This window comes from Trichoplax adhaerens, genomic scaffold (assembly GCF_000150275.1).
Source record: "Trichoplax adhaerens TRIADscaffold_24 genomic scaffold, whole genome shotgun sequence".
NCBI lineage: Eukaryota > Metazoa > Placozoa > Uniplacotomia > Trichoplacea > Trichoplacidae > Trichoplax > Trichoplax adhaerens.
Genome location: NW_002060965.1, coordinates 191,789 through 213,211, shown reverse-complemented (window position 1 = coordinate 213,211; position 21,423 = coordinate 191,789). Strand labels below are relative to the sequence as shown.

The window sequence follows — 21,423 nt, the reverse complement described above, 5'->3', positions numbered from 1 at the left end:
TTACATTAAATAAACTTGTTCCGGTAGACTTTGGCAAAAAATGGTTAATGTCATTAGAAAAGTACTCATGCATTATGGAAGATGTACAAATCATCGTGAAACGATTATGAACTACAACTTTGTAATATGTGCAAGGAATGCAATCTTTTCTCACAATTTTTTATCATACCTGTATATTCTGCCCTCATCTATTTTAATAAGTGTTAGTGCTATTAGCACACCATCTATACAGCAAAATCCTCCTATACTACGAACAAGCATTTTATGTCAAAAGTTGCAACATGAGCGCAACTAGATCATTATGTTTGTTATTCTTAGTTTGCTGTAGTTATGCATATAGTCCTAGAAATCATCATGGAACAATCATTTAATGGATTGCAGCATTGTAACAGGTGCAAGAAGTACAATGTACGTTCACAATTTTTGCTATACATTTTCCCATCATCCTATTGAATGACTCTTACTTAAAGTTAAAGTCCACATAAATTGCAAGCTCTTTAGCTATGGATTTACTTTTATAATTTTACAGGAAAATTACTCAGTTTCTACAGTTACTATATCAACCTAATCGTTCGTATCCCAATAGGCATAGCTAAGAACGATTACCTGCATTTCCGTTCCGACAACTATTGCAATACCGTATTCGATACGGTGTAGACTCACTTTTATACAAGACATGAAATCCATATTAATAGACCTACTTGTAAGTCTATTCTCAGTATTTTATTGTACAATATTCCCTAGGGTGCTGCTTAGCAGAACTACAATACTACATTAGTAATTCCATATTCGTTCGGTTTATTATACAGTATACCGATCAACCTGCAGTTCGAATATAGAATTTACTATCAGGATTTAAAGTTATTATCAAATAGTCTAGCCACCATGACCTACAATTTGTTATAATGTAGTGGCAGACATTCACACGTGCGATTTGTCAAACTGAATTTAAAATTTATATTCCTTACCAAACTCTCAATAAACTGCCGTATAATCTAAAAGTCGAGTAAATAAATTTCACTGGAAAATTTTCTGAGTTATATTTACCTATTTGCAGTTCTTAAGTACTATTTTTACATGTCAATCAAGTTTTTCCATTTTTTCCATTCTTCACTATACCCTGGAAATGTTAGTTATATAAGGCTTGAAATTCTTGTTAATATCTCGTTATAGATTTTGATAATCGAAACAACAATCATAAAGCCAAACTCTGTGATACCCTAAAAATTAGGTGTTTTTTTTGTATTTTTTATAAATTTTTATCTTAAAATAGATCATAATTATGTAATTTGAAGGGTAAATAGTTGGGCATTAATTACAACCTGTAATAACTGTTTCTCTCCTTAGATAACAAACCATAACAGCCCGGGCTCTGCGATACCCTAAAAATCGGGTGGCTTCATTGTATTTCTATTGATTTTTCAGATTTTTTTATTAAATATGTCACCACTCTTAAATTGAGTGGTAATTAGTTAGGCATTAGTACGATCTCCTTCGATACAACAAGCTAAAACAGCCCGGACAAAATCTCATGTACTTTACTGCTACTGTTTTGATTTACTAGACTAGATTACATTATATGATCATAAATATCAAATTATTGGTAATATGATGCCAAATAATGGATATATAATCTTAAAGAAACAGATCGACAGAAAGATACCATGGCTTAGTATTATATCGTATAAAAATGCGAGATAAAGTATCAAAGATGATATCTGTGCCTTGAAAAACTCTTATATCACACGTACAGGTATTGATAGATAATTCGTAAATCCAATATACATGCAATTATCAATGTAATATACACAAAGTGAGAATATTCTCCCCCACTTTGAAGTAGTTTGCTATCATGATGTCAAAATTATAACGTATGATGCGACGCTTACGAAATGATTGCGGATTGAATCATTCAAAACAGCTGATATTCATATTTAATTGCTACATAGTATGAGCACAGAACATGACTTCTATACAAATTTTAAATGCCAAGCTTTAAATATAAAAATCGAGATAGTACATGAGCTATTTTAGCTGCTGAGTACGAGTTGCTTATAAATTTTCAACAAAACTTCGACAGTATAAGGTACGACGTCATCAATATACCAATAAACAACATCCTACGAATAATAAACATAAACAGATGGCTCTAGTCCTTACCAGTTACAAATCTGTACCAGGCTAGTGCTTCTTTCATGGTTTGATGTTAAAAACTGCTAAACTATGATATTTCCTGATAACGTATCTATATTTAAGAATTTATTAATAATTACCGTAATTAATTAGTGTTTATTTTATACGAAAGTTCCAGAATTATATGGTATGGAATGCCTCTATTAAATAAAAGTTGAAAGCTAGTTATTGTATAGGAAATTACACCCGCGAAATGTATTATATCAATTGTGCTTCAATTTGCAGTTTAGAGAAAAAATTCAAAACTGACAAATTTAGGCATAGAGTATTTAATATTTATTTTTTTATTAATCTACGCCAATTTCAACAGTGAAAAATGACGGCAACTAATTAGTACCATCAAATTATCATATTGGCATCTATGGAACCGAACTATATTTAAAATGAAATTTGGATAAGTCTGACATGTCAGCATCCGATTTCAATTTTGTGTGTTGCTCTAATCCTATGATTGATCATTATAATTTTTTAAGCCATCAAATATAAATAAATGAAAGAAAGAGACTCGCACATTGCAGTTAGTAATACAATTCATAATCTACTTTTTGCATGGATATTATTTTAAGTAATTTACTTGCAATAATTTATTTATTATGGATAAAGAACATTGTAATAGTGTATGATCTACTTCCTTGTATATTTCTTAGGGTGACTTTAATTATATATCATTAAATTGTTGATTGATACTGAGTCTATTTGAATTCCTAGCTCATGACTAGATTATTCTCAAATCTAAGAAACAACTAATAGTATCTGAACATTTGAGCTACACATTCAATAATGATAACGCCAGCGACTGATTTTGTGAAGTTTGTTGAATTTAGACTGCTCGTATAGCGCTTATTGAAATCTAAGTAATTACGATTATTTTATGCAAATCATGTTTTAGCCATTGCTGATACGGTACAAGTACAACTACATTGTGGCTTACGATCTTCTAATATATAAAGTATAGAGAAAATCAATGTATTCTTATATGGTCAATTAATCGGCCTATGCTGACGTCAAAATAGAATTGTGGTCTACAAGAAACAACTTTTATCGTGCCGTACAATATAAAAAATAATTAAAATTTCTTGTAATCTTAGTCATATATATTAATACTTAGTTTCAATCAATAAATTTAATTAATTGATTATGTTATGAAATTAAATGACATGATATCATTAATTTGCAAACCAACGTTTATGTACGCTAACGGAAATTAATAATTTCATCCTATAAAACAATAATTAGGAACGAATGAACTCATTTCAATCAAACTTAATTCAATACGTAAGAAAATTTCTTGAATCAACCAGGTGGTGTTACACTTAAAGGAATCGATCTAGAAGATCTTGTTATTCTTCTTTGATTATAATATTTAACTAATTCTTCCCTTATATCTGCCGTAAACGATGCCAATAGAAATGGTTGAAAGCCTGGAAATAAGAATGCAATGTATTGAAATAGACGTAAAGCCGTCACCAATCCTGGCGGCCATGGTCTAATAATTGATGAATTGTAATAAAATTGACTGTAAATTACCAACACTAGGAATGGTATCATCGATAATAAATAAACCAATAATAGGATTAACGCTTGACGGATACCTTTAGCTCGCTTTTCATACTTGATCTCGCGATTGATTGCAACAGATATACTATGACTTAAATGACGTATTCGTTGAACGGCATGATTGGTGATGTACAAAACGCGTATGTAAGCTATCGTTGAAAATATCAACACAATCAAGGAAAATATAGCTAGAATAATACTAAATATGGTTAACAATTTAAATGATACTAGAATACAAGCAGCAGCATTAAAGACATTTGAAGCAGCTCCAACTTCGACAAAGATTTGAATACCAATCGGTATACTAGCTGTGACTGACCATACAACAAATAGGAGAATAGTAATATTCCGAGTTGTTAACAAACGACTTGATTTAAATGGATAGCAAACTTGGACATAAATCTCAAGTATTCGAATCATTAAATGGACATTTAAGCTAAAAAAGATAGCCTGTCCAATTCTTGATAGCAAGCCGCATCGGTAATCTCGAGGCCATATCTGAATTCCATTAGTATACATGATAGCAAATCGTGGCAATATATAGCATAAAGCAAACAGTATGCCTGCCATCGATGTACTACATACGATAGCATTCTTACATTGCCTCAATCTGCTGTGAGTTAAGATGAATATCAATAATGATGCATTGGTGATGATAGTGAAAAGGCTACTGATGAGGTATTCCGTTGAGATGATAACAGCTAGTATAAATTTTATTAAAGATAATGATTAAAAACATCCTTTAGCATAGTTATAAAGAAATTTTTTTTAAGATACACATTTCTTCTATTTTTAATTAATATTTTCTTAAAGCTTATTACGGATATTTTCGGTAGTAAATAGCAAACAAAACACACCTTAAATAGTTATCCACTAAAGGTCTTATCATACTGAATACCTAACGTAAAATTTAGCTTGACTATAAGTGAACGAGGTGTCGAGGAATAAGTCTATTAAATGAAAAATCTAAGAGTTGACTTAAGTTATAAGATAATAAAGTTTAAAAGATTAATTTTGAGGGGTAGTATGTATCACAGTATGTGTAAGCTGCATACAGTATAAGGCAACTACCGGTATCGATAATAGAATGAATATAACAAATTAATGTGAAGTTATTAAATTTGATTGATTGCTTTAATTCGATTTCAAAAACTCGAGATAGCGTATATAGCATCTTGTTTCCATGATAGAATTCAAATCTTTACTAGCATTCAATAGTGCTATAATTTCTCTATGTTAATTAATATCTTGGTTTATGAAATCATAAATGATAGAAATAAACTGTTCCTATTAAATTAATTTTTTTGTATGGATATTTTCATAACACGATCATCATTTTTGACGCTTATAAGTAATCGAATGGCTTTGATATGAATCTCTGAAACGATTCTAATATAATTCAGATACAAAAAATATAGTATTTCATTCCCTACATTAAAGACTACCGTAAATTAATAGGTACTTCTAGGATGTACTAAAATGATTTTAAAGTGACAAGTAAAATTAAAGCAACTTATCAGCAGTCTTTAAGTCAATTCAAACTAAAATTTATTATGATGATCATGATTAATTATCAAGGTATATGCTTTAGGCAGCTGTCTAAATCATTAGCTATTTCTTTCTATTTTCCGTTATTCTTGTAAGTTGTATTGTCTAATTACTGATTCCTTGGAATATAATATATGAAACTAGAAATATGAATTGGTTACGAATAAAATTGATCTATAAAATCAATCTTAAAGATGATTTAAAATATCTGATTTTATAGCAATCTTATACTTGATGCAATTAAGTTTCACTTATGGATATGTTAAAGATATTCCTACAAAAAGTGAACTAATGTGATTGATCGTTTATTCAATTTCAAACCGCTTTAATTAATTGTGGAGAAAAAAAGGTAGTGGCTTTGAAGATCGACTTTGAAAACAACTAAATTTGTCATCTACTATTGTATGCTGGATAGTATTTTTAGTTTTAGGATGAGCGATCACGCATACAAACTGCATCGTTACGTTATTAAGATTGTGCTTCAAAATCACCGCAAAGAAGTAATCATGTACTGCGATATAAATATTTAATTACCACCTATATTTTAATGGTTCAAATTTTACTAACCAGTTTGGTTGAGTAATCTTGGCATATTCGTGACGAGGTTACTCATTTTAAATTGAGATGTTTAAGTTATGGCAAAGAAGGAGAAATCTTTACGGATGTCACTTTCTAGGCAAAAATAAAGAAATATTGCAACGGTTATGTAATTTATGAACATTTCAAAAAGTACTGTTCTTCTTCCTAAGCGCAGTTACTGATATCAAAAATAAGCTGAAAAATAAACCTTACAAATTAACAGTAGAGCGTACTACTGTATGAGAGTGAAATCCTCTGTGCTATAAACTTCTGGCTTTCATCTAAAGTATTTACCTTAATTTGAGTCTTTATATTCGGTAACACTTACATTTATTACAATATGCAAGTATCAGTTGTGACGTTGCTCCTGCTGTATATGATAAAGCAATAGATATCAAGTTGTATTCTCGTACGAATATCCTACACCATTAGGCTAAAAAATATCTACGTCTATATAGAAACACTTGTATACTATTTAACAATTAAAAAAACAAATTTGAGACTGATAAATTCTGACCTATTATAAGCATCAATACAATAGCAACCCCAAAGTAATGACTAATGTATATTATTATAATATTTCAGGTTCCATAAATGACGTACAACGAACTATTGGTCTATTTTCAATTTGCATTATGTTAGGCTTGTTCAACATTTGTAATGAAGTACTCTTAAATTATGGGAACTTAGCTTAAAGCATATGGTCTTAAATAGCTATACTTCCTTCTCTTCTTAGAGCTATAGATTGCTTAAGCAGAAGAGTACTAATTGCAATAATTGCTTGCTACATCTAACTTTTTGCATGGAGTATTTATTAGACCATTGGAAATATCTTTTGTTAGTAATGACAAAATTTAGTTTTATTCCTAATTAACGGACTAAAAATAAATTCATCTCAAGGAAAAAATTAATATTTTTGAAGTAATGTATCCATCATTTATAAAGAGAATAATGAGCACCGAGTAAATTGTATCGATAAATATTGACCGCCTCTCGCTAAATACATTACTTCGGTTAAAGATGTTTAAGAGACGGATGAAGAACGAAAGTATGACTGATTGTAATTTCAATTCATATCAATTTCTTATTAATAGGTTAGCATACTTAAAGTTTTTCTCATAGGAAAAGGATAGAATCGTCATATCTTTTGTTCACTATCCGTAAGATAGTTTATTAAGTATGAGGCAATATGAAGTTTCTATTTCTCGCTTTGAAATATGTAGAAAAATTATATCGGTGTGAATGATAAATGCAGAATAAATTTAAGTTAATAGCTAATTAATATGCATATATCAATGCCGATCTTCTAATTTCCACGATATATTACAATTAGGGTTCTAGACTAAAATAATTGCATTATTAGCTGGAAATACTGGTAGTCAGGAAACCTAAGAACGTCGTAAACAAGTAGCAGTGAAGCTACTTCTTTTTCTATGAAATATGCTACAATGTTTAGTAAACTATGTAATTCACATATACTCTATTTAAATGCAGTAGAATAAGGTTTTGAGAATGATCTGTCAGAAAAGATTATTCACATGCTCGACAATTAATATTTTTATATCATGAAATGATTGACGAGTCCTTTATAGATATAAAGGTACTTGTTAAATGACAGTCAATGTGACGATCATGATGATAACATGGGTTTTCGTGCTTAAATTAATAAATTGAATATCACGTATCCTAACATAAGGTATCTCATTTGAGCATGGTATGAATCAAAATGGGAGTTTACTTTCTTTAAATAAGTTCTCGGTATTGAATTGTCTTAACGCGAATTTAACCTTTTAAGAGCGTCAATGATCTATTACCATAAAGATTATATTTATTTGCTAGAATCATAACAGTAGTCTAGGAGGAAGTAAATTAAATATTTATTCACTATTTGGCTTAAAAATTAATAGCGGCGTTAGTTTACTCACATAAAAATTGGTCATTGTCCAATTGATAAGTAAGGTTTAAATACACTAAGTCTTAAACCAAGTTTGAATTATCCTAACTTTAATTACGGTAGAGTAATTATATTTTCTGCTTGATCAGGCAAAGACTCAATTTAAATTGAACCAATGTTAAGGTAACATTAGTTTTCTTAAATTTGCATCTTAAACAGTTACCTTAAAGTCTTTCAAGAATCACGCTATCATCTTAACATTTTCCATGACTCATTGCACTAATAAAAAACGAGAAAATTTATGTCTGTACTCGGTATGATCGAGGGAAGGCCAGTTATACATCACTTTTTTTATTAATTTAGCTGTAGTAAAGTGACAGTTTAAAGAAATCTGATTTTGTTTCAGCCATTAGATAAAATCAACTAGAAGGAAAGTATTCGTGCGTATTTTATAATTTTGACTTACGGGAACATTCTATAGAAAGGAAATTTTTTATTCATTAAAATAAAGCGAATTATGTTTCGATTATTTAGGTGTAATCGTCAACTGCTATAGTGTTTGCCCTACCGTATTTGTCATTTAAACTCAAAATCATGTAATTGTAGATGTCATAAAAGTCAGCTATAGACCGGTGTTCGATTATGATAATGTAGCGATCAAAATGATGTAACCAGGTCACTCTGAAGAACTACGACTGACACGGAGAAAATCTTTTAAACAATCACCGGAATTAAAAGTTATGGTAAATGTTACAAAAACCTAATTCTCCCAAAAATATCCAATACTATTAACCTAATCAGTGCTATAACGACGTAAATGAAAACTTTAGGAAATAGCAAATGATCAATGTCATCATCGAAAACCTTAACCTTCATATCAAAGATGTTATTTCTAATGTTATATGATATCTATTTAAATCACTGTATTTCATCAAAGTTTCCTCCTTCTTCCCTATTTATTCCATCACACTTTCCATTTCATGGTATCTGTAGAGTTCTTAAAATATCTTAGATGTTTTATTTGCATCAATCAATCGATCCAGAAGTACCATATTCAAATATGTAAATCAAACTTTACTTATGTCTATACTAAATTCAGATACGTTGATTTAAGTCGCATCGTATTTTATACGATAGGAGTATTTCCTTTTTGGTAGTTAAAAAAGTAAATTATAGCATCCTGGACAACAGTTTATTGTATTATCAAACTATGCTCTGCCTAAATTCCAAAATAAATTTTGATCATGTCTATATCAATCTATAACCATATCAAGACAGACAAGAAACATTATTCTGTAAGCGATTGTGGTATTCACTTTCTTTAATCCAAGTAACATTTAGTAATATCTTTGCATTGTCAATCTACCTCGAAACCAAACTCTAATCTGCCCTCATTTTGTACTTTGCTCGAATTCAGAAACATCTTTAGAAATTAATTTTATCAAGGTAATGCGAAAGTTGCGTAAGAGACTAAATGCGATCTATTCTTAATTTATTACTGTAATCATGCCAGAGCAGGGAATTTAACAAAGAAACTCGGAACGATTAATGAATAAATCATATATTCTAAAAATTAGGCTCGAAATCATCACATGTCAAGCTGAATACTGTGTTAACGGTGTTGTATTGGCTAACATATTTTATAGAATTAAGATCGATGCAAAATCATGGACTTGGTGATTAAAACATAATAACTTGTAATAAGTCGATCAATAGCTATATAGTAAAGCAGCGATTATATTTTAGGATATGAGCTTACAAAAGTAAAATAGGCATCTGCGATTTAAGCTACCATAATTTAGGTCCTTGCTATTAACTAATTAGAATCCTACTCTGTATAAGATATAAAATTTTACTTTATCACATGGTTGAGGAGACTAATTAAACGAAATCATTAATGGTAATTATGCATCATCGCCATAAATCTTCAAGTCATTATCACCACATAAATTAATCTCCTAGCCATATTAGTAAAATAAACGAATTTGAAAACCATTTAGTCTCAATTTACACCTATTTAATATCGTGAACATCTTTAAAAGATGAATTTGAAATCTATTTTAATTTCGCTTATCATAACGCTTGATGGTTGCGATTTAATCGAATCAACTACCGTAATAAGAGAAGCATTAAATATTGCACAGTAAATGGCCTGCTTCCTTGTCGCATAATAATATTAATTTTATAGAAATTGAAAAAAAACGAACTGAAAAGTAAATTTTTTTGAAAATCGGTAAACGAAAATTAATCTGATAGCTTGTAAAACTAGACTTTGCTTGTCTACTTTCTTAGTTACGTAATAAAATCTCCAAAATAGCTACTCTTAAGATCAGCTATGAATCACTTATAACACTTTGAAATTGAAGCATTTGATGAACAAATATACAAAGTATCGATAATTTTATCATATATTTTAGTATTTTCAATCACTAATCATTCTAGATTTAACCCTCACTTTACTTACCTTATTAGCAACTTTAACAAACTGTATCTCTAATTCTATTTGGATTTGGTGAGCCTTGGTACAAACTGATTTTTTTAATAAGTAAGTTTCAATTTATTACAAGGCAAATCTGCAAAGAGTCGATACCTGCATTTAATAAATGCTGTCCACTAGAAATTGATCAGCATGTATTTATTATGCAATATTCAGGATTCTATTGATCAAATAGTCTATTATTTTAGACAATATTACAAGAATTTGTTCTCAAAAGTCATTTTATTTCACCAAGAAGGTATTTAAATTTTATTTGAATTAGTCAAAAGACAATTCATTTTGGTCAATAGATTTCATATACTAATTTGATGAGATATTTATTGTTAGAATAATGCATTGACGAAATCTTTTTTGCAATCTCTGTAGATAATTGGCTGATTTCGTGTCAATAAAATTTATGCGTATATTGTTTATGTTCCATTTTAGAGACGTCTGGCCACAGAGCAGAAATAAAAAAATTAAATGTAACAAAACCTTAATATCGGTTTGTCTCATCGTTTCTAATTTAGCTTGAACTTAAAGTCTACCTCTTTCATAAGATCCCCTGCATACAATTAAAAATCGTTTACATTCTAAATTAGCATATTCTACTAAACATTTAATGAATCCTTACAACGATACTGCCCATTAATATCTAGATCAACATAGTTTAAGCCCAGCCTCTTGATGAAATTCTTAGTATTAAATAATTTTTGAAATATACTTATAATGATTTAGATTCAGTCATGATCATCAGTCAGATATGGCAAAATGAATCCTTAGGGTTAGGGTTCCGACAAGGGAATCGTTCTTCTGGATAGTTTTATTAACCATGGAATAAAGAAGCTTTAGCTAGCTTCTAAACTATTTAATTCTCTTTATTGCTAGAATCAAATCTTGCTTAAATTCCATGAATAATGTATTACATTAAATCACATCAAGAATGAGATACGAAGCAATATAATATAATTCAATCGGTATTCTTAATGATGCAGCCGGTGGCATTCGTGGGGCAAATTAAATTAAAAATTGATACCATATGCTCTTTTCGATTGAAGTAAATTTATGATTCTTACGCTTTAATGGGGCTAAAGTGATCCCTTAGTTTCAATCATTGACCATCCAGAATCCTTTAGTAACGTCCACAAATCTTAATATCAGTTGTTGTAAATAAACTATCAAAGGTCTTTAATTAATAAATAAAAATGCAACGCCACTTAAGCGGGATTAGTTCACATACATATGATAAAATTAGCGATAGTTAATATCGTTTTTTAACGACTAATCTATCACCGTAGTCTGAAAGTAAATTACAATCCTTCGTAATTGGTTTAATTTTTATAGAATCACCCTGTTAGATAACACTGCTCTAGTTATAGGCCTTGAATATTGTGACTTAAACATATTGCTGTAGACAACCAATGCAAATAATGTACATTAAATGATTAAGTATCATCACAGTCATAAAGGTCAAAATTGCATCATAGTCTCAATCTGTTTTGTCCATATTGCTAACTGTTTTGGCCATAAAATGGGTTGCTACGGTAGTTCATTAGTATTTATATTATTTCCAATAAAAGATGAAATTTTTGTTAGCTTATAGGCTCTAGAGCCTTGTTCAATAAATAAAATATCATCAATAAAGCAATTATTTAACTGCCAGCATTAAAATTGATAATTTCATAGCCTAGCTATTTAAGATGATCTATACTGTATTATGAGATGCCCTGTATCAAAACATGTAGGATAATTCTAAATTGTATTAATTTTTTATAATCAAGATGAAAATGTAATAATTTAAATTCCATATTTTAATCACAGCGATAGCTGCAACAATATTATTGATAATAAGAGGACTAAGCTTACAGAATTTTCAAGTAACCGAACATTATGATAAGAAACCTTCAAGCCGTGCTACATTAATTCACGCTTAGAGAGTGATTTATTGGGTTGTTACAGATACTAGATTAGAGCTTACTTTACTTTATCGTTTTATCTAAAATTTCTCGCAAAGTGTATTACCTGTTTATATTATTTAACTACCCCAGGGAATTGAAATCGCTTATTCTTGCAATTAGCGGTAGACTTCAGCAAAACAGCAAGTATATCAACAAATATTGCTACCTTACTGGTACCATATTAAAATTTTTCTCGTAATTTTAATTTTCAAATGTAGTATTTTTTTAAGACTTACTTGAGATTTATATGACACATTAGATTTAATAAAGCACAGCGGAAATGAAATGAATTGTCTACTTCGATGTTAGCAATAACAAAATGTATTTACTGTCATACAGATACTAAGCAATCTTGGGAATCAATACTTGCCTTTATTTTAATTTCATTGGCCTTGAGAAAGCTGGATGGAAGGCATTTAGTATTAATAAAAGTGTAACGATTGGTCGATGTCACTGCTGATTCAAACAACCAATTATAAAATTTTAGTAGCAAAGCATTAGCTTGTGTTTAGAACAGAAAATCCAATTTTTACAATTTATTATTAAAGCATGACATTTTTAGTATAAGCTGCCATCGAATGTTGAATCAACATATAATGGTTTATTTAATAAATACTGCCGTTAAAGAACGGAACATACTGCTTAGCAGGCATAGATATAAAATTTAATGAATCTGTTTAAGCAGCAATGTTGCTATTCATCCGTCATATACGGTTACATAGGAATATAATTTGAAACAAGTCTAGAATTCTGATTATGTCAAAATAGCAGAATCGATAAGGAATTCGAAAACAATGAATAATCAGATTGTTAAAATATAAATTTAAATAGTGTGCAGCATAATTAATTTTACTTAAAAAGTCGGATATCCTTTACAGAATTACCATAGATAGTGACAAAGTACATTAGAATAAACGATTCAAATAGTAAAACAATTAAACTTTCTAAATAGAGTCTTTCCTCGAAAAATTTCTTTCCTTGGAATTCAAAAAAATACTACTTCATATCTTATAAGATGATTTGTCAGAAATAGTTTGTCGTACTCAAGATTTCTTCTCAACTAGTATGTCAGTAAAATATTAAGGCAGCATTAATCAGATTGTTTTTTCTATAATAAATAGAAAAAATTTAAATTTCTTTTCCTTTGCTAATTGGTAATGTAGGAAAGTAATTAGCTTCTTAGCGCAATACAAAAATGTCACGTAACTAAGAGTAATTTTACTAGAAATTTGACAATTCCTTACCATAGATCCGCTATATATAATTATAAGCCTTTAAATTGACTAACTAAATGTACATGTATATTTTCCTAGTCATCAGTTCAAATTGTTTTAACTTAGTAACTAGCGAAACTAAATATTACTGTCGATTTATTTAAGTCATAGATAAAGTTATTGATTATAAGATCCCGTTTCAGCATGAATTTATATGCCTGGACATGATGAAATGTAACGTCAACTGATAAGAACAGTAATCTATTTATGGACTATTATGAGAAATTAGTTATGCAAGCTTGATAATTAATATGTCATGAGAATTTGACCATGTCTAAAGATTTATCAATGTGTTCTCTTTCACAAGGAATAGGCGTCAATAGCCAATAGATCATACATTGGAACAGGAATATTGTGGTAACTATAGCAAGATTAAGAACCACTTTCTAGTCCTTAGCGTATTTTAGTGAATATTAGAAGTTATTGGCTACTCTAATTTATATCAAATATATATTTTTTCTACACGTTTCCAAATGATGTAGAAATTTTATCTAGTCTAAGAAAATGAAAATGAAAACATTTAGCTATGTAAAATGATTTATTAAAATTTTCATTGATAAGAGCTTCTGGAAACTAGCTGTTTCGAGTTAGTAATTATAACATAAATTCTATTAATTTCCAATACGAATTGATATTGACTTTAGTACATGTAAGAAATGTTAACTTTAATACAGTAGGTCCTCGATAATAGATAGCCATTATGAAGAAAGCATAACACTACAAGCTGAATTAAAGTTATTTAATGATTGAGCAAACAAGCTACATAATGATCAAATTTCCTGAGTTGTTATTATGATTAACCTACGAGAAAGGCTGCTGAGTCTAGTCAGATCAATTTCAAATATACATGTCTGAATTATTTAAAATAGCATAACTGCAAATAGTCTATGACAACAAAAACTAGCGGTTATGACTGGGTATTGAAAAATTTGAACTAAATCATTACGCAACGGACTTTAAATCTGGAAAAATTAAGATTGCTACAGCATCAAATAGAAATTAAAAGAGTTCATGAAGCTATGAGTTGCGGTAAATATAAAGTGGCAACATCAAATCAACTAAGATGTGTATATGGATGGAACAAAAAAGATAAATCTTAATCCGTAAGGTAAAAGTTCATTAATGAATCCAATTTAAGAGTATAGAATACAGTACTTTTTTAAAAGCAGTACGGAAGATTTAATAATCATTTAAGAATCATAGCCATTTATTACTGAAATTGTGGTCTAGGAAAGGAAAATACAAAAAAATTTAAGTAAATTCTTCCTAGATTTCAGACTATTTCAGACATCAATAAAGAGCTTATGAAATTGCTAGTAACTAAATGCTCTATTACTAGACCCAGATTATGATATAGTTTTGGCAGGCTATCAAGATATATAAATAAGGATTTTAATAATCACGAAAAATTTATGATTTACATAGAACTGTTCCTCGAAATCATTGGACAAACATTTTATCTAGATTAGTTTCAAATAAGCGAGCAAATGACGTGATATGAGGTTCCAGAATTCCACATCGTAATCATTCTTCTAACTACAACAACAAGTATTAAATCAAAGTGTAGAATAGTTAGAGGAAACAGATTAGAAGCCACTGCTATTGAAAAGAGAATACAAATATTTCCTGTAAAAACTACAAATACTAATGGCTTAATACATGCAGAGATTAATAAAATTTATTTTAATTCATTACTTACAAAGTATGATACAAAAAGAATACGACATGGACTCAAGATTTAGTTATTTATACAAGCTTTCTTAGTAATTACTTTTCTACGCCATGAGACAACTAGTTCATGGTAAATATCAGCCGTAAAAACAGCGAATAGGATTGGTTGAATGGCAGGAAACAGGAATGCAATATACTGCAGAGACCGAAGAGCTCGGTCCAATAATTGTCTTTCTTCAGGAGTTTGTTCTCTGTTATAATCTCGTAAGAACTGAGAATAGAGTATAATAATCAAGAATGGCATCCAAAATATGATGTAACAAGAGTAAATCGTTAAAACTTGAAACATGGCTTTACTTCGTTTCCTTAACTTCGGTATCAAAGAATTCGATCTTGTCCGACCAATACTTAATTTACGAATTTCGTGAGCAGCTTTATTAGCAACTGAATAAACTTTGGCATACGCAAAAATTAGAACCAACAAGACAATCAAGGAAAATGCAGCCAAAAAAATACTAAATATTCGGACGAACTGAAGTGATATCATAATATACTGATAGATACGAGACTCATCCAAATTGTATATCAGTATTTCGAAATAAATTTGACTTCCAAGAGGAATAGCAATAGTAATCCCCCATACGATGATCAGTAAAATGCTTAAATTTTGCCTATTTAGCCAAACTATCCCGTTTAAGGGATGGCATATCATCATATACATCTGGATACTTCTTAAGAAGATGTGAATATTTAAGGATAAGAAAAGGGTTTGACCAATGCGGGAGAATAATCCTAACCGAACTGATCTTGGTTGAATAATATCTCCTTGAACAGTATAATATGTAAATCTTGGTAAAATATAAAGGATTGAAAATAAAATGGCAGTTACTAATGCACTAATTGTGATGGAATGTCGGTGAGTTCTTAGTTTAGCATGTCTCAGCATAAAGACCAGTAAGATGAAATTAGTTAATACAGTCAGTATTCCACTGATGATGTATTTAGGTGCTAAAATGACTAAATAATTTAAAAATAGAGTAATTACAATGTTGCATATAGTTTCAGGTAATATTTACTAAAATACAGCATTTAAGAATATAAGTAAGCGTTATTCATGGACAATTCTGGATAATTTATCGTTGACTTGAGGCAAGAATGCTATTCTTACAGCTGTCACAAAGTTACTTATGATTTCGTTGCAAGAAGTTTAGTTTTTATTGTATAAATGTACAATTATCTTGATGCTCAGGCATTAATACTGTATTAAAGAGCATATAAAAGAATTTATTTGCTAATTATTTTGCTGAATTTATATGAGATTGATACTTTTAGATGTATTTGACCATGACAATGACTTAAAATTATAGACATATAATTCTAGCTTAAAAATCACTAAAGGATCACTACTGAATATCATGGTTGATTAAGTCTCAAATTATCTTAAAAACGCCAATAACATGAATAAATCATTTTAAGCCTTGATGAGAGAAAAATTTGGTAATAGATCATTGAACTTAAATTATGCAGTACTGTCACAAAGCAGCTTTGCAACAAGATAACATAATGTACGATCAATAAATCAATTCCTTGAACCACGTATCAAGGAACGATATCTGCACTATCACAAACACTTTTGCTTTACTAGCAGACTCCACCAAGACTTAGACGCCTCATATTTTACGTTAAACACTAAGTTTGAGAATCTACTTTATTACACGATATACTGAATTTATATACTATACCTCAATAGTTCATGAGTCATAGTTAGTACGATTAACTTTGGAATCATTTACTGAATTAGATATTAATTTTAGCTACTGCTCTCTTAATGTAGACAACAGTAATTACGAACATAGACATGTGATGGCTAATACAGAATAGTCAGATTACGATATTTCCTATCACGGAATATTTCCACGATAATTTACAATCTATCATAAGTAAGTTAAAATCACAATGATTCGAACAGTAAGTAGGTGATTTGCATTCCCTATTATAACTATTAATTCAGTATGTGTACAATATATGTGTCACTGTCATAAAAATTCAGTGCTATATTAAAACACAGTGTATCCAAATTAGAAGTTGACTAAATAAGGATGGGCTAACAGAATTATCCTAACATAGATATTTGCACTCTAATACAGTATATAACACTGTCACAAGTACTTACTGGTAATTTCTGTAGTAGAATTATAAGCCTGCATATCGATGTTTTTTTGATTTAAATTTTTCTAATATTTTTTATTTAAGCGTTGTATAAGCCAAAGATCCACAAATTTTCTTGCCAATCTATAGTTATTAATAATAACATCAGAATTAAAATATGATCATAGTCATGTTCATTTTGAAGGTAGCTATATCGCAAAACGTAGAAACGTGGTAGAGCGTTCTGTGATGAACGAATTAATATTGCTGTTGTTCTCTCAAAACTGTTAAATTAGATAAAAAAAATACCCTTATGCTCAGAGGGTACCGCACTATATTTTCCTACTATGTTTCAATATCTTATGCCACGTAACAACATATTAAATGAAATTTTTTCAATCACTTTTATCAAATTCCCTTAATTCGCTTAGATGTACTAAACGTTTGAGATTTAGATTTTATTATTTTAAAATTGAACCCTATAGCTGCTAATGGTTATTAATATTGCACATATCATTGGCAACTGTTATTGTCTGGAAAAATGAAATTTTTGAGTCTCTTTACTCATACGTTCAAGTCTGGTACTCTTATTTTATGAACAAGCGTATTGCAAATACATCATTAATTTACACACTTCACGCTATAGTAATGGTAATTGTATCATTAAATACCAATTACAGCAATCATAAACATCTCAAATAACCTTCTACATGTTGAAATGTCAATTTTAAACATAGTTGAATTGTTTTAGATTTAAGGACTTTTTGTATTGGCATAAATAGCTATTGTAGCTGCTGAATACTCAAGCACAGTTGTAAGCGTGGAATAAATTTTTCCGCCATATCAACTTCGGATTATATTATAGAGGATTAATGGAACAAAATATTACAAAATAAAATTATAAATCTATTCTGTAAAAGTTGCAGTAAATTGCATGCTTGCAAATTAATCAGATTTACGTATTTTACATTATCTTCTAATATCGGATTACAACAAGATATGTATCTTTCCAAAAGTAGATCTGCCTGTTTTTATTTTAATACAAAACTTTTAGATAGAATCATTCAAATTAATTCTAAGTATCAATTTATGTATGTAGAGTTTGCTCCTTATTTTTATACGAAGAGTCAGAATTGGGAGTAAACATAGAGTTCTAATTTAAAATTAATAATTTCTACCTATGCCTCATCATCAATAACCATTATATATTTATGTGGAGTTACTGCTTATACAGCTAAGTAGGTAATTATCTAGAAACAAAAATCGCACTAATGACCTTGCTGTGATAATTTAAATTTTAGTAATACCTACCACGCCATAACTTTATGCATTTTAGAATGAAGTAATGAAGCAATCTTTATCTAGTGACTTAACATTAGTCTTTCAACCTTGAATAAAGAATATTTAATATAGATTTATACTTCATCCAACGGGGGAAAATTGGTAAAAGTTTTAATGCTAAATCTAGCTCATATGCCGTAAATTGTAACATAGCTTTTCATTTAACTTATCGCCTTATGCTATGTCGAGCGATAATACCCTTTAAAATATAAAATTGTATCTAATTTAAAATTCGATATTTCCACAATAAGAGCAGATGCTTGAAAACTGTACATCATAGCATTGCATCTTTATATAAAACCGTTAAATTTCATAATTACACATGCCTAACTAATATTTTGATACAGATCTAATAACATATAGACTGTAGTATGATCATTAAATTGCTTTTCCCTCATAATTTCTAGTATTTAAGGACTGGAAATAAAATAAAGTTATTAAACAATTAGCAACTTACTCATAATGGTTGCTAATCTTAAGATACGATGCAGATTAATAGAAGTCTATTCTGCAAGCAAATTTTTTATAGCTATCGGGTACGATCCAAATACATTTTCATATAGATATTTGATAAAATACTTATCCAAACAACTCCAGGCAGGAATAAAATATCAAAAAATGTCTCCCGAAAAAAAAATTAGAATTTAACATTCAATTTTATGTTTGAAGTTGAAGTATACTCTACATTCTAACTTAATACAGGATCAATAGATTCGAAATCTATGGATTATTTTACTTGCACTCGGACATATTTTGACAGTCATTTCAAGTAGATGTCGGGCAACTGAATAAGCTAAATTACCTGTATTTTTAATCTACTTGCAGCAAATAGGCAGCCTTATCAATTTCGTAGATATACTACGGAAAATAAAATAGAAATAAAAATACCACTAACCTAGCTCAAATAAGAGAATGTTAATCTTAGGACGACGACTATTGCGGAAAGATATTACCATATGAGTGACAATAAAAAGTCAACATGAACCGATGAGTTGAAAAGTTGAAACTAAAATTTACCGATGTTTATTTTATATTTGCTTCCTGATCATTACTTATTCAAGCGAATCCGAAACTAATTATACTATTATTTAATAATTGATTATTGATACATAAAGCTATTTCTAAAAAATTCTCTATCTTTATTCTTATTCGCCATATTGTAGACTAAAATATCATGGATTCTAGTATTCTAAAACTCCCGACTATTATTCTTATTCTTTTATCAATAATATGCTCATAATCAAACTTTATCTCAAAGACATAATTTAATATTACCAATTTAACAATTATGATCTTATGTATTCAAAATTATAATTCAGTAATTATTAATGACATAAGCGTAATAGTCTATAGCAGTTTCAATTGCTTTATTCTAAATCCATAGAATAGTTTAATTATAGATTTTGCTTCGCAACAGACTTTATAACCTTTATCAGAATATAGTGGGTTTAATCTTAATTAAATTCAATGGCAGTAAGGATCACAATGATCAATCAGATCATTATGGTTAGCTATTTTTATATTGGATTCTTTAAGATATTAAAATTATGTTTATTGGGTAGATGCTCTAGCCAAAATTAACTTGAAAGTTTCTTATTACAATGGAAAAACGGAGGTGTGAACTAGTTTCACCTTAAAATAAATTACTAGCATATTTTTACATTTTGAAGAAAGACCGGGGTTCCTAATAAGAGTGAACTAACTACAAAAACTTGTATAGTTACGAGAATAGGATTACAATCAGCCTAGTAAATAATTTCATCTAAAGTCAATTTAGCACTATCACTATTTTCACATGAATTTATCCAATCCATAACAACTATTAAGTTCTGATAGACAAGTTGTCTATACAGCAAGTAAACAGAACGTACACAGAAGCAACCTCGACAGACATAGAAGACTTAAATTTATGTGTAAGCTATTATTTGATTTCTTCAAATGATATTACAAAATTAAGTAATGTTGACTATAATCGCCAGAAAACAAAGCCTATGAATGACTGAAATATAGTTGATATCTATCATGACTTATTTACGGGAAATGGTAATAATTTAATCATAATTAAGACTTGGGTATTTTTGTTTCACGTCCAAGCAATAGTTCGTTAAATGATAAAATGATTGCTGTGTTTATTGATTTAAAGAATAGAATATGCCAATTTTTTACAACAGCATATAAAATCAAATTAGGCATCTAAATAGAATCATCAGAAGTTTTGGACCTAACATTTCTTTATGCCATAGCACAATTATTTTCCATATCTGTCGCTTACTCAACACAGCATGATAGTAGATGGCTATCGCCTTTAAAACTCTAAGTAAAAGCTTTACTGTATTCAATCTTCGTCTTTCATCGTAAATAATCGATTAGTAATTTCATGGCATTCAGATGATGCATTGCTTATCGCTATGTCTATTCAATTGCAATAGTTTTATAAATGAGATATTACTTAATTCTTTGAGTTCACGTTGATTAGGTAATTTTAAAGCGAAAATAGATGATATAGTGAAAAGCTAAATAAATATTGCCTTAATAAAATATTCTTTTATTGTATATTACGCATAATATCATTTAGGTAGCAAAAGTTATCCAGTATATAATGACAATTTGAAGGCTTTAGTAATCTTGGAGACATTCTAGAAAAAAAATTTAAAAATCTTAAAAATTGATTTTTTGTTAATTCTAGGAAATATAAAATTACGAGCTCTTTCAAAATTAATTAAGTAAAATATAAACTCCTATGACAGTGCAATACTAGTTATACTTAAAACTGCTTCCATACGT

General features: G+C 29.3%; 1 protein-coding gene across 1 annotated transcript; it reads right to left on the bottom strand.

Annotated features, from left to right (window-relative positions):
- Positions 1-3,486: 3,486 nt before the first annotated feature.
- TRIADDRAFT_61436 (uncharacterized protein) lies at positions 3,487-4,269 on the bottom strand (the record flags this gene model as incomplete). The annotated part of the gene is made up of 1 exon (XM_002117368.1): positions 3,487-4,269. The coding sequence occupies one exon, from the start codon at positions 4,267-4,269 to the stop codon at positions 3,487-3,489; it is 783 nt and encodes a 260-aa protein (XP_002117404.1).
- Between the last annotated feature and the right edge of the window lie 17,154 nt (positions 4,270-21,423).